General features: G+C 40.3%; 1 protein-coding gene across 2 annotated transcripts; it reads right to left on the reverse strand.

Annotated features, from left to right (window-relative positions):
* Positions 1-851: 851 nt before the first annotated feature.
* On the reverse strand, positions 852-14383 carry lmnb2 (lamin B2). Of its 2 annotated transcripts, XR_004613723.1 has the most exons (14): positions 13943-14383; positions 11259-11395; positions 10958-11114; positions 9913-10038; positions 9651-9749; positions 7739-7810; positions 7526-7651; positions 7194-7414; positions 6432-6663; positions 6216-6323; positions 5022-5141; positions 4595-4672; positions 1526-3777; positions 852-1415 (listed from the first exon to the last, which is right to left on the reverse strand). XR_004613723.1 is itself a non-coding variant. In XM_034584062.1 (13 exons), the coding sequence occupies exons 1-13, from the start codon at positions 14153-14155 to the stop codon at positions 3742-3744; spliced, it is 1725 nt and encodes a 574-aa protein (XP_034439953.1). In that variant the 5' UTR covers positions 14156-14383; the 3' UTR covers positions 852-3741. The 2 variants fall into 2 exon arrangements, 1 of the variants encoding a protein (XP_034439953.1); XM_034584062.1 differs by having other exon boundaries at positions 852-3777.
* Between the last annotated feature and the right edge of the window lie 1407 nt (positions 14384-15790).

Below are 15790 nucleotides of genomic sequence, written 5' to 3' on the forward strand. Positions count from 1 at the left end.
ACAGGCTCTCCAAAATTGGACAATAGAAGATTGGAAAAACGTTGCCTGGTCTGATGAGTCTCGATTTCAGCTGCGACATTCAGATGGTAGGGTCAGAATTTGGCGGAAACAACATGAAAGCATGGATCCATCCTGCCTTGTATCAACGGTTCAGGCTGGTGGTGGTGTAATGGGGTGGGAGATATTGTTGAATCTATGCTACGAAGAATTAAGGCAGTTCTGAAGGCAAAAGGGGTCCAACCCGGTACTAGCAAGGTGTACCTAATAAAGTGGCCGGTGAGTGTATACACAGACATCTTTAATGAGTGTCAGATAAATAGAACTAGTATGAATCAAAGGTTCTTTAAACACTGACACACTACTTCCTGCACTTATATACATTTTGTATCTATCTGGATTGATCATCAGTTTCCATAATGATAGTGAAATAGATCACTTAGTAAATGCTGGACCCAGTTGTTGATCAGCTCATCTCAACTGGAGGCTCGACAGTCACAGAAAACTAATCAAACTGTGGGTGCATGTGTAAATAACGTGTGACGAACACACTCGTGAGGTCAAGCTGTGAACTTGACTTGTGTGTAGCAATAACCAGCAGTGAAACCACAGGTTTATATGTAAAACATTTATTGTGTGTACAAAAAGTAGTTCAACAACAGTTAATCATGAATGAAAACTGACATTTAGCATGCCCCCGCCCTCCCTCCCTCCCTCCCTCCCCTACATGAACACCAGGTCTCTGCTTTACCGATTAAAACCTGATGTTTACAGTTCATGAGCTACCACAGTCACATCTACGCATAGTGGAGCAGAACTAGTCAGACAGAAGACATCAGTCCCTCCAGGATATGACCGGTTAAAAACTCAAACTTAAGTTTAATGTTTGCAAATCAGCTGCAGAATGTGACTGTTTAACCAACACACTGGTAATCCTGCACACTCATATGCAATGATAGCATACCAAAATAAAATAACTCCTCCATCTTGGTCAAGTTGGTCAAGTTGTTGTTGACATTCAAATTTAATTGTTTGGCTTTGGTTTGTGAAAAATGGTGTATATTAAATGAAATTATAAATATATATCTTTAAAAAATGCAGTTATTGGTACTGCAAAGTAGCACTGGCAGTTTCACCAGTTTACATAATTAAAACAAATCTCCTGCAAATGATGCAGGCATCGGTTGAATTTACATTCATTCATGTTTTAACTGAAATACTGGATTCCTGAAGGGACTGAATTATCAGCGTATAGTAAAAACTTTAATATACACAAAAAGTCTCCATTTTTAGAGCTATTGAAATCAGACCAGTATTATCTCCAAAGTCAGACATTCTTAAAATGCCAGACCTCACCTATATTGTATGCATGTTCAAAGTCGGTCACTAATCAGTTCTTAGACAGGAAGTGATTGCTTCTGCCAACATGAAATCTTTTTCATATCCTTCAGTAAAATACTTTAAACTCACAAAAGAACAGTACAGAAGTAGTGTTCACTATTGTTTTTATCAAAATTCTGAAATATACCAGAGCCAAAGAGTGAGTTTAGTCATGAGCACCCGGCCTATTAATCACCCCAGAAAATCCGAATACAAAATAAATGAAACATTTTGTAAATAAACTGATTACATAGACAACAAAGCTATATAAAAATAACTAGCATTGTAAAGCACAGCATACAAACACACACAAAATAAAAAAAACTGAGTTTCCCAAGATGGCACACAAGGTGTGAGAGCAACACTCGTACAATGTTCTGCAATTCAAAATAGCTCATGAGAACAGAGATAATATCACTGTGTCACATTGTATCATACTAGTGTTGCTTTCACTGCTCACCTCATGCATATTTTAAAAAAACGGAGGCAATGTTGTCAGTTTAACATTTGCAATGGACAAAGCCAGTTACACGGCCGTTATCATTTCAGCATTACGATAGGGGGTCAAACACCAAACCCACATCCACTGTAACGCCTGCCAGGAAGACCAAGTCATCCACTCTGTCCTAACCTGGTATCAACAGAGCTGGCATGTCCGAGAAACACCTGAACACATCATGAGTAAACAAATTAAATGGCCGCAAACATGCCCACTTATCATATAGTACAGGTATCTGGTTTAACTGAGACTACGCTCTGCACTGCTAAGTTACAAGTTGTGATCACCAAAGTCTGTTCAGTGTCACCTCTCTGAATTTCTTTACGTTCTATGTTGCAGGTCTTTAGATTCTGCACGTTTGAGGTTTTCATCCTAAAATATTTAGATGAATTATTGGATACGCCCCTAATGTCACCAGGTAAGCAGGAGGAAAACATAAGGGCTCCCAGGTAGCACAACACATCTTCAAGCCTTCAAAAACTGGGCTGGAGTCACTGAGGTCACTGCCAGGAAACAGGCCAGGACACAGACCAGACCACAAAAGGCAGCAGAGATCAGCCACAACATTTACACATTACAGTGGTTTCATGTTGTAGGTGATCAGTGTATTTGCACTGAATCAAATCATGCAGCCAAGGGGTAATAAATTCAACTACAAACTGAGTTTCAAATCATGTTACTGATGATTCAGAATGCCTTTCAAACAGGCCACAGATATACAGTGATCAGCCTTTTTACCAGTAAAGGTTGTAATGGCTAATGAGTGTATAATTGCTTCAGACATCAAAGGTTGCTAGTCAAAATAAATGTAGTGTTTCTGCTTAAGAAGAATAGGCCGTGCTGTAGGGAGCCCCTCCAGCTAATTGCAACAGTTTAAGTGGAAGATATCACATGACTCCAAACCGTTCCATTAAGTTTCAAATGTTTGTCTCTAGTTTTATTCAGTTCTGCCAAGTAAGGCCGATCAGATGAACAATCAAGTGTCACTGCTTTCTTTCCAGAGGTAAAGCAGAGTGAAGGAACAGGAGACTGAGACACAGCAGAAGGATGGAGTGTGGACCTGCTTCAGGAGTGTGATCAGGATTCTGAGAGCAGGCCATGTAATAACAAAGATTTGGATTATATATTCTTAGTGGTCTTCTACTGCAGTCAAACACACGCTAAGTTTTCTTCAGGGGAATTATGTTTTTAGCACAATCACAAAAGAAAGCTGAATTTCAAAAGGCTATGATTAACGAATCAATAAAACCCCAATTATAACTGTATTTCTATTCATCTTCAAATGAGGATGAATGAAAATATGCAAGTAAAATGTGCGGAGAGAAGTTTATCTGGGTAACCACACATGCACGTTATAGATGGGAGACAATGCAAGGCCTATTGTTAAACAAAATGTTTTGATTTTGGAGGGAGAAGACATTTTTCTCATGACATGTTTAACACTCAAGTTATTCATTCATTCTATCTTCATGGCTATAGATAGTAGGTCCTTATCTTAACAACAAAAGGGTATTTTTAGTTGATCATAACGCAAACTGAAATGTTTGCAATGATGAATGAAATAAATCTGAGCATGTAGAGTACTAATCGCAGGAGTGTGAATATTCAGCTGTAACACCACAGTCTGACAGTTTGGATCCGTCATCTTTGCTTGGCGCACACATGATGGCATTGTGAAGTTACATTTAGGGAAATTATTCATATTAAAGCAGGCCCAAAATATAGAGAGCAGTAAAAAGGGAGCCTATTTGTCCAAAAGGTTCTTACATTGTCTTGGACAATAAAAACACCAAATGATGAAGCACTAGACAGGATCATATCTGATAGAGTGGGGGAGTCAAAGCCATCAGCAGAGCAGGAAGGCTTCACATGATGGCGCACTCTCTGGATGACACCTTGCCCTGGAGGAAAAATAAAAAAGTTCAACACAAACCAACCTTTTAACATTCTTAAAAGGAGAAATAACTACAGGATTTTTGTTGGATTAGATTTAGCTAGGTTAGCATAATAAACCGGCAACTCAGTGTGTATAAAGAGGCAGGATGAGATTATGGCTAAAAGGTTAACTAACAATAAACTATATGATAAAAGTAACAAAAAACAAAGACAAAGAGAATTAATCAATATAAACATTCAGTTAAACTAGGGGTGGGCGATTTTTCTTTTCCTCGGTAGAAATATAAGACATGGTCGATACAACGTCGATAGAACTCATTCCATCAATATTTGACAGACAACACAAACAGCCAATTATAATGATGCCGCCGAGAACCAATCGCGTGGCTGGAATAGAGTTACAGCCAGGTCAGGTTATGTTGATTTCTCTATTCATATGACTGACAGGTGTGTAATAACTAAAGAAAAAGTTTAAAAGATAATGAATAATCAATTAAACTGATTAAAGTTGAATATATATGACAAATACAGTCCTGAGCTCAGAGTATGAGCCAATATTTGAGGATTAAAAAGTGTATTGAAAAATAACAGTCAGTTAAGTTGACTTGAGGTGGTGAGAAGGATGGCAGTGTAGGCTCTCTGTGCACCAACTTCCCTTGTTACAATCAGGACAGAGGACTGTCTCAAATTAAACATGGTATTAGCTTTATATCTGTGACTTTGAACATGATCTATGCATTGTGCATGAACAGAGAGAGATGTCAATGACCTTTTTTAAAAATTTGAATAAAAAATGCTCACAAACAAGAAAAGTATACTCACTGTCTGTATTTCTTCCTCCTCTTCCTCTCCGTTCTCTACCTCCAGCTGAGTCTTAATTACACTCCTCCTGGCCACCTCCTGCATGACAGACAGACAGTCCACATCACTCAACAGACACACATGAACAGAATCAGCTTTATTGGCCATGTATGCGTACACATACAAGGAATTTGACTCTGTTTTTTACGTTGCTCTCAACGTACATACAGAAATAGAAAAATAAACAAAAAAGCAAGGACAACAAAGCAGAAGAGTTTAAGCTAAAAATGTAACTACGATATATACATTTAAAATCTGAATATACAAATATATATACACAAAAGTATACATATATGAACATAAAAAACACAACAACAATCATTAATATAGCGAGGTGGTCTGTGAACCAAATCAAGGACACGTGAATGTCATGCACTGATCACTTTACCTCGCCATCATTGTTGATCAAAGAAGTCACTATGTCATCTCCTGTGCCCCAGGAAGCCTGGCTCTTCCACAGCAAGTCAGATGGGGGACTGTGGGCAACGCCGGCATCAGCAGACCATACCTGCATACACAGTGCGGTTAAATACATCATGTGATCAAGAGTGCCCAGACTGAAGAACTTGCAACCTCACCCCTAAAAAGGTTTGATGTTATTTGGCTTCAAACAACTAATGCCATTACAGTATTTATAAAAACCAAAACACACTCAGACGTATGCTCACTGCTGAAGTGAGTACAAAACACCACACAAAGCAATATTGGTAAAACAAGGCTCAGTGAATAGATTTTCTCACTCTCTTTGCCAAACCAGAGTGTTTGGCTGCTTAACACCAAACACTATGGTATCTCTGGAGTCGGATCTGATACATTTTCCTCTCAGAGACACCTGTATCGAGCTAATGACATACGAGAGAAATAATTCTTGGCTAAAATACTCGTATTTGCTTCTTGATGCATTTCTGCAGTAAAGACATCAGGAGACACTTTGGACTCTTGTTTCCTGTTTCCTATTCCCTCTGTGACAGCAGAACTTGTTACATCAGCCTTTAAACCCCTGCAGGTTAAACTAGACTAAACCAACACTTTAAAATTTAGAAACCTTTACCATAGACAGACTTGAAAACGATCGCCAGCCTGATGCAACAGTCTATAAAAGACCATTGTTACACTTGGTGACGTCTACATTCATTGAGAATATTTAATGTAATGAACATGTAATTGTCTCATCATCAAACATAAGATGACCCCACTTTTTTTAACCTAATTTCCAGAAATATTGTCTTATATTCAGGCAAATACAGTATAATTTGTCTTCAAATCAGTGGAGAGCTCTCCGCATAGTTCTCTGTTAATTCATTTTAGGCACTTGGTAGCTGCTGTTCAGCCCGTCACAGTAATGACTCGTCCTCAGAAGCACAGCTAATGGACTGCAGTTTTTAAAGTGTCTCTATGACAAGACTGCAAAGCTTCATCTGCATAAAACAAGTGCATTAACCCCTATATTGAGAAAACACACACACACACACACACACACACACACACACACACACACACACACACACACACACACACACACACACACACACACACACACACACACACACACACACACAGCTTTGTACTTTAGATTTCTCACCGTGACTGACTGTCCAGCCTTGAGGATAAACTTTGGGGAGAACTTGTAGACAATCTCGTCCCCATCGTCAACCTGTCTCTTCAACCTCCAGTTGCCCAAAGGCTGGTCCTATAAAACACAACCAAGTTTGACTCTTTTCACAACACAAGATCAATTGATGTATACACTAACACACACATCATCTGCATAGACTAGTAATCATCCAGTCTTTTATACCTGCTCAGTATCATTAGTCAGTGTGACTGCATTTCCATCCATGTCAGTGGGTGATATGGTGACTGCTCCACTAGCTGTGGCCTCTTCCGACACTAGCAGCTGGTCCTCTCCTCTTGCCACATCGGACACTTCCTTAGCATCCGCTCTCTTCCTCTTGGATGAGTGCGAGGAAGAAGATCCTGTCTTCCTGGAAACAGTGACTCGAGCTGTTGGGCTGGGGGACAGCTTCAGTCTGAAAGAAGAACAGCAGTCACAGGTGAATTAATGTTAACAAATGTTAGCAGAAAGGAAAGTAACCTACTGCCATTCAAAAGACAAATTGAGAACAGCCACCATTTAAATGACTACTTGTAAAAATAACTCGTCTGTTCTCCATGATTCAAATTAATTAAAAAAAAATGTAAACAACAAAAATAATACAAACATCTTAGGATGAAAAATAGATATTATACAGATAGAAGACTCGGACAAAGATTTCAACTTAGAAAAACAGAAACAATTGAGAGCTCTGGTGATAATAGGCGCTCGCTGGTGTCAACGTGCAAAAAAACAATGGCATCACCATAATTAATAAGTAACGTCTTGCCTCCTGCACACCCGGACCCACTCAGCAGATATCGGTGTTGTTGTGAACACGCCTAACCTGCTCAACTCGTCATATATGATAGGCAAACTCTGAAGAAAGGCCAGACCCAATTGTTTGGACATTCTCCAGAATTCATGTCTAAAAACTGCTTCAGTATGTAGTCATACGTGTTGTACCTGTGCTCCTCTCCCTCCAGCAGTTTCCTGTATGCATTGATCTCCATATCAAGAGCCAGCTTCACATCCAGCAACTCCTGATATTCACTGAGCTGAGTGTTCATCCTCTCTCTCAGTTCACTCATCTCCTGTTCTTTTGCTTCGATGGCATAACGGTGCTTGTCACGCTCTGCTGACAGAATTTCTTCTAGCTCTCTGATACGATCCTCTGAGGCAGCCACCTACAAACACACATATATCAACAACCAACATAATCACCAACTGGTGAAGCAAACTGGCAATGTAACGCTTGAAGCTAAAATCCAGTAATGTACGTTATGTGTGTACAGTACCTGTTTCTGCAGGGCACTCAGCTGATATCCAAGGCTCTCTATTCTCATACGGGACTCCTGCACCTCCTCCCTGGCTGTGCTCACTGCCCTGTCATTCATCTCTGAGGACACTTTGGCATTTTCCAACTAAAGACAGGCAAAGACAGACTATGTGTGAGAGTCAGAGCATCAAAACATAAAGGAATATTATATTATTATAAAATTATTACTCACCTTGGCCTGGAAGGTTTGCTCCAGTTCTTCCTTATAGAGAAAAACTTGCTCGTCATGTTGCTTCCTTAAGTCCTGGTGGGAATCAAACAAACCTGATTAATGCTAATTCTGAAATCGTGCAAATGTTTGGACTAGGGCTGCACGATATAAGGAAAACATGTGATAACCTTGTTGAATATCACGATGACGATATGACTTGCGATAAATAAATAAAAGTATACGGTGTAAAAGTCTTTCTGGTTTGGTTTCACTGCTAACATAAACCCAATACAGTAATTGGTCTATGCAGACACGGTGGGAAAATGTCAAATGCATTATTTCCAACAACATGGTTTTATTGAAGAATTCCACCTGGCTACGTACTAAGGGACCCCGGACATTGCCAAGTCTGGGGCAGATGCCAAGGGAGCCACACACAGCTCCACTAAGTCCCCTTGCAGTGATCGTTTGGGGTCTTTTCATACATGTTTTTACCGGCTGTCAGTAATTTATTGCTCCTCTCTGTGTGTCTATCATTCGCGCTGGGCACTGCGCCAACTGCGTCAAGCCAAACAGAGTGCGCCCCCCTTCTCCGACTCTCCATACATTGACTAAGTTTACTGATCCTGTTGTTTTTACCCAGTCTGAGTGAGAGAGAGTGAGATGGGCTGATGAATGCACTCTCTGCTCTGAGGAAAGATTTAACTCATTAAGAAAAGTATCGATCATTATGTTATGATCAGTGTTAATATTTTTGGCATCATTTCAATAGAGGTCTGCATCTTCACTAGCCTCACGCTTCGTTTACGATTCAGCAGTCACCGATTCTTGATGCAACTCGATGCATTTCAATGTATCACATCCACACTTTTCTATATACGTAAGTGAACATGGCTGCTTTTTCATCAGTTAATAAAATCTGCAACAATGAATCTGCGGGAGGAAATTCTGTCTGCAGGAGTTTTTGTGTGTGTGTGTTTCTGCTCGTCTCTGTCGCTCTTCACACACACAAACTGATAATTACATGTATTTAGTTGTTAATCGATGATGTCGTATCATGCGTCACGTCTCTTGTTGTGTAGCAGGTTTAAACGTGTGTCTTATAAACTCTAGAGCGAATCAAACAAACAAAGTAAATGTCAGAACTGGTTGTTGTTTATTGCTGTCCTGGTCCTGAAGCAGCGGTGGTTATAATTATTCAGCGGTGAAAAAATGCTAAAACAATGAAGGTAGCGGAAACCATGCATCTAAGAATCGAGAAACTTCCACAACTCTACATTTCAAATAAATCAACATTTCAAAACTGTACTGAGTAAGAGACGTCAGCCGGGTCTGAGAGAGAGAGATTCCTCAGATTCTGGGACTATCATAAATACGCTTCACAATTCTTTTATATAATCAACAAACGTGATCACTAGGAGTTCCCACAGTTGAATCTACTCGGGAGGATGCGGAGCGAGATTTGACGGAGCCGCCTCGCAATTCTCTTTCTCTCTCTATTCTCTTCTTCCAACAATGATTCATTGATGGAAAAACCTGTCAATGAATATCTGCTATACAATGTGCCTACTCACATACTCCATTATTGACAATAACTCCTAAATTAATTTAATTTCCATTATTTTACAAACTGTTTATTCTAGTCAATCTTGTAAATACTGTTATTTTGTTGATGTTCTCAATTAGTGGAGTAGTGTGGACAGCAGGAGATAACATAACAAAGTGGTGTTTTTTAACTAAAATGTATTGGTGAGGTACGCAAGTAGTTTTTTAATTTTAAAAGGTCTTTCAGTGATAATTTTCACTAATATGTAAGTTTGCACCAATGTTTCTCATGTTGCAATACTCCAAAAGGGCCATGGTCATGGTATTACACTTTAACTTTTACCACAAACATATACGGCTGCTTCTCTAAACTCACCCCCCAACATACCTGTAAAGCTTGCGCCAGTTTGAACTCATAGTCCTGTCTGACTCCAGAATCCACCTCCACGATTCTCTGCTCCTGTCGACGCCGTGAGTCACGCACCTCCTGAACACAAAGACAAACAGCAGGCAATTGTTATTGTAATGGTGAACTATTCAGCATTTTTTCTTTTGAACAGGATTTTTTCATTTCTGCATTGACTGTTATTTAAGCTCATGGATTCATTATTAGAAAAATAAAAGTTGTGGCAGTTACAAACACTTCTTACCTCTTCAAACATGCTCTTCCTGAACTCCAGCTCCTCACTCAGTGATTGACAACGGTTCTCCGAGTCTACACGCATCAGTGTCTCTGCCTCCAGCTGGCGCTTAGCAACAGCATGGCTGTCCTCTGCCTAAATGCCACACAATGGCGTAGGAAATATTAGCACATGAACACATCAAATCAAGTTTGACTAACCGACAGATTTTGAGGAATCTGAGTCACAACCCCACACTGAAAAGTAAACGTAGACCTTATTAGGTGTGGCAACAACAATCAACTACATTTATATTAGGGATGTCACAAGAGCCGACACTTCGGTACCAAGTCGATGCCAAAATTCTAAAAACGTCACGGTACGGTACTTAATGTTCATATATTTTTAGAAAAGAGTGTGTTGAAGTAAATGGGATTTATTGTTTTGTTTACATTTTTTGCCATTGTATCGAGAATAGTGGAAATTTCGGTATCAACTACAACATTTTTGGTATCGTGACATCCCTAATTTATATAAATATCACACTGTACAGGATGTCTCTAATGGGGATCTGGTCTCAGGTGTGTCAAACTGTATATAAGTTTTGAGGCATGTCAGAATCAGAATCGTACTAATACCATGTAAACAGATGTACACGAGAGCACAGGCACATTATTAGCTTGTGTTTATCTGCAATGTTCTTATGTTGTGAAATACAGCCTATTAAGGTTTTCTGATGGGTTTACTTCATTGACAGAAGTATAAAAAAGTATTCCTTTTACTTCCATCATTCTGGCGTGTGTGTGAGAGAGAGATTTAAATGTGGTTTCCTGTTTATTTGGTTGGTCTGGTTCATTTGTAGATTTGAGTTGTAGCATTAGACGCAATACAAGAGCTTTGTCCTTAAGTTCTGCTGTCAGAGTAGTTTGTAAGTTAAATTTTTAGATCCTCTGAAATGTAGGGAAGTGCTCACCACCTTCCTGTTCAAGCACTCAATGATTTCTCAGGCTGTTTAACTCTTTCTAGTTTCTTTCTTCCCTCACATTTTTCCCTGAGTACATAGTGCAGTACACACCTTAGCCAGCAGGCTCTTGACATCAGCCAGCTCAGAAGTCAGAGCAGCATTCTGGCTTACAGCTGTAGAAAGAGCTGCTTCACTCTTGTGAAGCTGGCCTTCCAAACCACTGGCCCTGGAGAGTGCTGCAGCAAGATCACCATCCTTCTTCTTGACACTGGAACACACAGACAGAGGAAGAAGACAGTTATCACCTCCAACTGGACACTGCCCAAAAAGTGACCCTGTTTCCAAATTCTGACATGGTTGGTCCCCAGACAGATTACTAACAATGTGACCTGTGTGTACTGTATCACATTACCTGCGTGTGGCTTCTTCCAGGTCAGCCTGAGCCTTGCCCAGGTCTATCTGGAGCCTGGCTCTCTCTTTAGCAGTGTCGTCCAGAACACGTCGAGCATCAGCTAACTCTGCCTCATACAGAGACTTCAGGCCTGCCACCTACAGAGAAGGAGGACACAAAAATATCATTACTTAATAGCTATTATGGGTGAAAAAGTTTAGTTTGGTTGAATTTACATTTGGATGTTAAACAATAAATAAGCTATATACTAACACTTTATCAAGCCTCAAAAAGGTGTGGAGTTGGATTTGCCATAGGTCCCCATCTGTGTTTTGACCTTAAATTACAGGGAAAGGTTTCTCACACCCAAAGAAAGATCTCAGTCATAAACATGTAACTTAGGTACTCAACTCTGGATAGTTATTTTCTCCAATGGCACCTATACTTGCGCACAAGAAACTTCCGGAGCAATCTGTTGCTCAGGAACATTTCCCAGTTCTCCTGCCTCAATGAACTTATATCATAACTGAAAAGGATTCTCCTACAGAGAAGCTGTGCTTTTGTTTCCCTAAGGGCATCAAAACACAGCTGTTGCTCCAGCATGTCAGAGGAAATGAGAATAAAACTGACATTTATAGTTATTTGTATTGCAACACGCGACAAGAATCTTAAATCACAGGGAAAGAGCCAGGGTTTTATATGAAGGGTTCAGCTTTTACTTTCTGTTGCCCTGTGAGCTTGCGGTTAGGCTTTCCTTTCACGGACTCACATCACATGTGAGCAGATAGAGGGAGCGCAAACAACAATGGCTGAAACCAGAGGACTTGTACTACGAAGCGAGTTTGTTTGTTTTTAGCCTAAATGTCTGCTGATATCCTCCTCCTACTTACGGCTGCAGTGCTCGCGAGACGAGATCAGATGTGATACTCATGGGTACTGCAGCAATAACTAGGAGGAGGATAACATCGGACATTTAGGCTAGAAATATGGTGTAAATGGCACCATTTCTAGTCGAATTTGAATGTCGGGAATAAAGACACTTGGATGACACCACAGGAGCTGTATGGAAGCATTTGATGTTTTTTTGTTGTTTCTTTACGTTTGAAGAAGTGGTCGCCATTTACGTCAATATTGGATTTGGCTGCAACACCATTTACCCCTGAAACTCCAAAAGTGTTTGGTGGACTCAAACACTTCACCCACCCCTCCATCGGCATAGTGATAGAGAAGATAATGAGTGAATTTTCATTTCAACTATCCCTTTAAAAGGAAGGATAAAGTATAAAACTATGTCTGGTTATCCAGACGCTAACACACCCGCTGCATCAATATCAGTAACTCCCATGAATAAAGAAATGTAGATCAATGCAGACAGTCTGTGTTACTCTGAGTATATTGCTCCTACGTGTCAGGTTGGTTATGTTTGGCTCCAGCAGTTGACGAAGGTTTATTATTCCCTTTGATGAGAATCTATATCTTTCATAAAGATACTCATCAAAGTATGTACAAGGATTTGTCTGAAGACACTTGTCCTCCTCAGAGACCCTCTAACAATCCACACCCAGCTCGACCGGATCTTTTTTTTTGTTGCTCCAAGTTATTCTCTATAAACGGCGACGTCATGTTCCAAGGCAATTGATTGGTCAGTGGGCTGAGATTTTATAAGGGTTGATCTCTTAACTTAACCTGCTCCACAGGACAAGCAACCGCTCAGCATAAATTACCATGGTGATTTTCCCCTGATAAGAAGTGAGCAAGGTTCTCAGGATCGGAAAACTGGAACTCAACCTGAAGTTACCCTGATGAGCAAATGTGGCTTCGTAGTACAGGGCCCAGCTAGGACCAGACTGTATGTAAACACCACACGATCATGTCATGACTATGCTAGTGTATTACATCACCTAGTGAGATTTAGCAAGTTTCCAAGCCGGACATATTTATTCTTCATTGAAAGTACTTCGGCTCCAAAACAGTTTTCAAAAATGGACATATATTGATTTTGGTCCGAGCCACACTTTCTCACGCCAAAACAGGCTGAATGACAACAAGCTCAATTGTGACCAAGATGGCTGTTGAAAAACCACTATAATTTTGTGGGTGAAATCATCAACAATTACATTTTGTAGTTTGTACTACAATAGGAAAATATATTCTGACGATTCAAACACTTGGGCGGGATCAGCCACTCCTACTGCCTTGGTTCAATTCATTTTCACTCATCTGCGAGCGCGCGCGCGCGCACACAAACACTCCCTAACTTTAACAACATCAAGCTCGTATTTAAAGTTACTGAAACACGATGTAAAGTAAAGTTAATGTCGCTAGTCCCCGTTGGCTGATTTCATTGTGAAGCACACTATGAAAATTATAGGTAATATTTGTTAATAGGCGCGAACCACCACGTAGTGAAAACGACTAACTGCACACGAGCACATTGAGCACTACTATCAATGCTGTGTATCATGGCAGCTCTACTCAAACTGGAGCGTATAACTGAACCCCGACTATTTCCAGACGAACTTGAAGTCACTTTACATGTTTTACGCCCAGTTGTTACTTCTAATAAATAGTTTTGTATTACTTCGAGTCGGTAACTGAACGTGGGTGTGTTGTTCAGACACAGTCACTGTTAATGCTGCGCTTGGTGACCTGACCGCTGCGCGAGGACCAGGGCGAACACTTTCTACTATTTTGGTTGGACTCACCTCTCTAGTAGTCACCTCCTCTTTCTCGGACACTTTGACGATCAGCCGGTCATTCTCCAGCTCCAATGACCGGACTCGGTCGATGTAGACGGCGAGTCGGTCGTTCAGGTGCTGCAGGTCTTGTTTCTCCTGCAATCGAGAGATCCGGGTCGGGGAGAGAGGAGTAGAGGCCGCCGGCCGGCCAGCTTCACGACTTGGAGTTGCAGTCGCCATAATGGTTCTTTCGATAATCCCGAGTTTGCTTCACCGCTAAAAGCGCAAATAGAAAACAAGCTTATCCGCGGTTTTCGTTGAATGCGAACAAATAAACGGCGTATCTCCTAAACTGACGGTGTCTTTCAATGAGTCGCAGGACCATGCAACGCCTCAGACAGTTGCATGAAACAAGGTTGTGATTCCAAGATGGCCGACACCGCTATCAAGACCGCGCCAAAAGCACAGAGCGCTTCCTGACTCGCAATGGCTGATGGGAGAATGGTGAGCAAGGGAGACGGACCTCTTTCAAAAAGCCACCGGTCCTGTGTGTTACTGTTCGATGTGATACACGAGCCACTGGAACCAAATGCTTATTAAAAACAATACCGTTTACATGTATACAAACAGGAACAGGCTATGTTTATTTAACACTGCACATGTCAAATGATCCATCCAGATTTTAAACTTCTATAGTTTATCTTATTAAACAATTTATTATCAGATTTTTTCCCCCATTATTTGTGACACAAACATGTAGAATGACAGAAATGGTTATTGTCAACAATAAGAATGATCCATGTATTGTCTGCACCCTTTATAGTACTGATTATTTATTTATTATCGACTGGCAAACTCCTCTAGTATTACAACACCTGCTGACCCGAGCTCCCAAAGGTATACCAAACAACGTTCCCCCCTGACTCCTCCAGAAGGACACGTACATTTCTGAAGCATGTGTTTCTTGGACAAAATAAATCTTTTTTTTCTTTTTTATGATGATGAAATCAAAATCAAAATGTCCTGTTAACTATTACTGACATACTCTTCCATTACTGACAATGACTCCTCAATTAATTTACTTTCCATTATGTTACGAACTGTTTCTTTTAATCAATGTTGTAAATACTGTTATTTTGTTGATGTTATCAGTTACACGTGGCATCTATTGCACTTCTGTCCGTCCTGGTAGAGGGATCCTTCACATGTGTCTCTCTCTGAGGTTTCTATGTTTTTTCCCCTGTTAAAGGTTTTTTTTAGTAGTTTTCCTTACTCTTGTTGAGGGTTAAAGGCAGAGGACCTTGTTAAGCCCTATATAGAAATTGTGATTTGTGAATATGGGCTATACAAATAAAATTTGATTGGTACTTGTCCCCTAACTTTCTGGTTCAACCAGTGGGGCCCCAGACGGCATTTTTGCCAGGGTCCACTAGTCCAGTCACGAAACCACATTTAATTTCATTAGATCCCGATTTTTATTTGGATCTGCACTGAATTGCTTATGCTCATATATATCCGTCCCCCAAACAGGCCTGATATTTTTCAGGTGCAAACACCTTAGGGAAATTATCAGAATTATCTGAAAAGATTTGATAAATACGTAGTCGTTTATTGCTTTGATAACTTAATGTAGGTGATGTATGATGTCATGAAAACTACCAGAGCCAACATCACTGAAATGCCTTGACCTTAATTCAAAATTCCACTTCACTCTGCTCAGTTTGCATAATATATTTGACTTTTCACACACACTGTCCTAAATGGAGTTATGTCTTCTTCAAATCTGTATGACGTTAAAATATATTAGGAGAGGACAGGAGTTTGATGTCTTTTCAAAATTATCATATATACAGCTGTCCACTGTGGGTATGGATC

Source organism: Hippoglossus hippoglossus, chromosome 4 (assembly GCF_009819705.1).
Source record: "Hippoglossus hippoglossus isolate fHipHip1 chromosome 4, fHipHip1.pri, whole genome shotgun sequence".
Taxonomy (NCBI): Eukaryota; Metazoa; Chordata; class Actinopteri; order Pleuronectiformes; family Pleuronectidae; genus Hippoglossus; species Hippoglossus hippoglossus.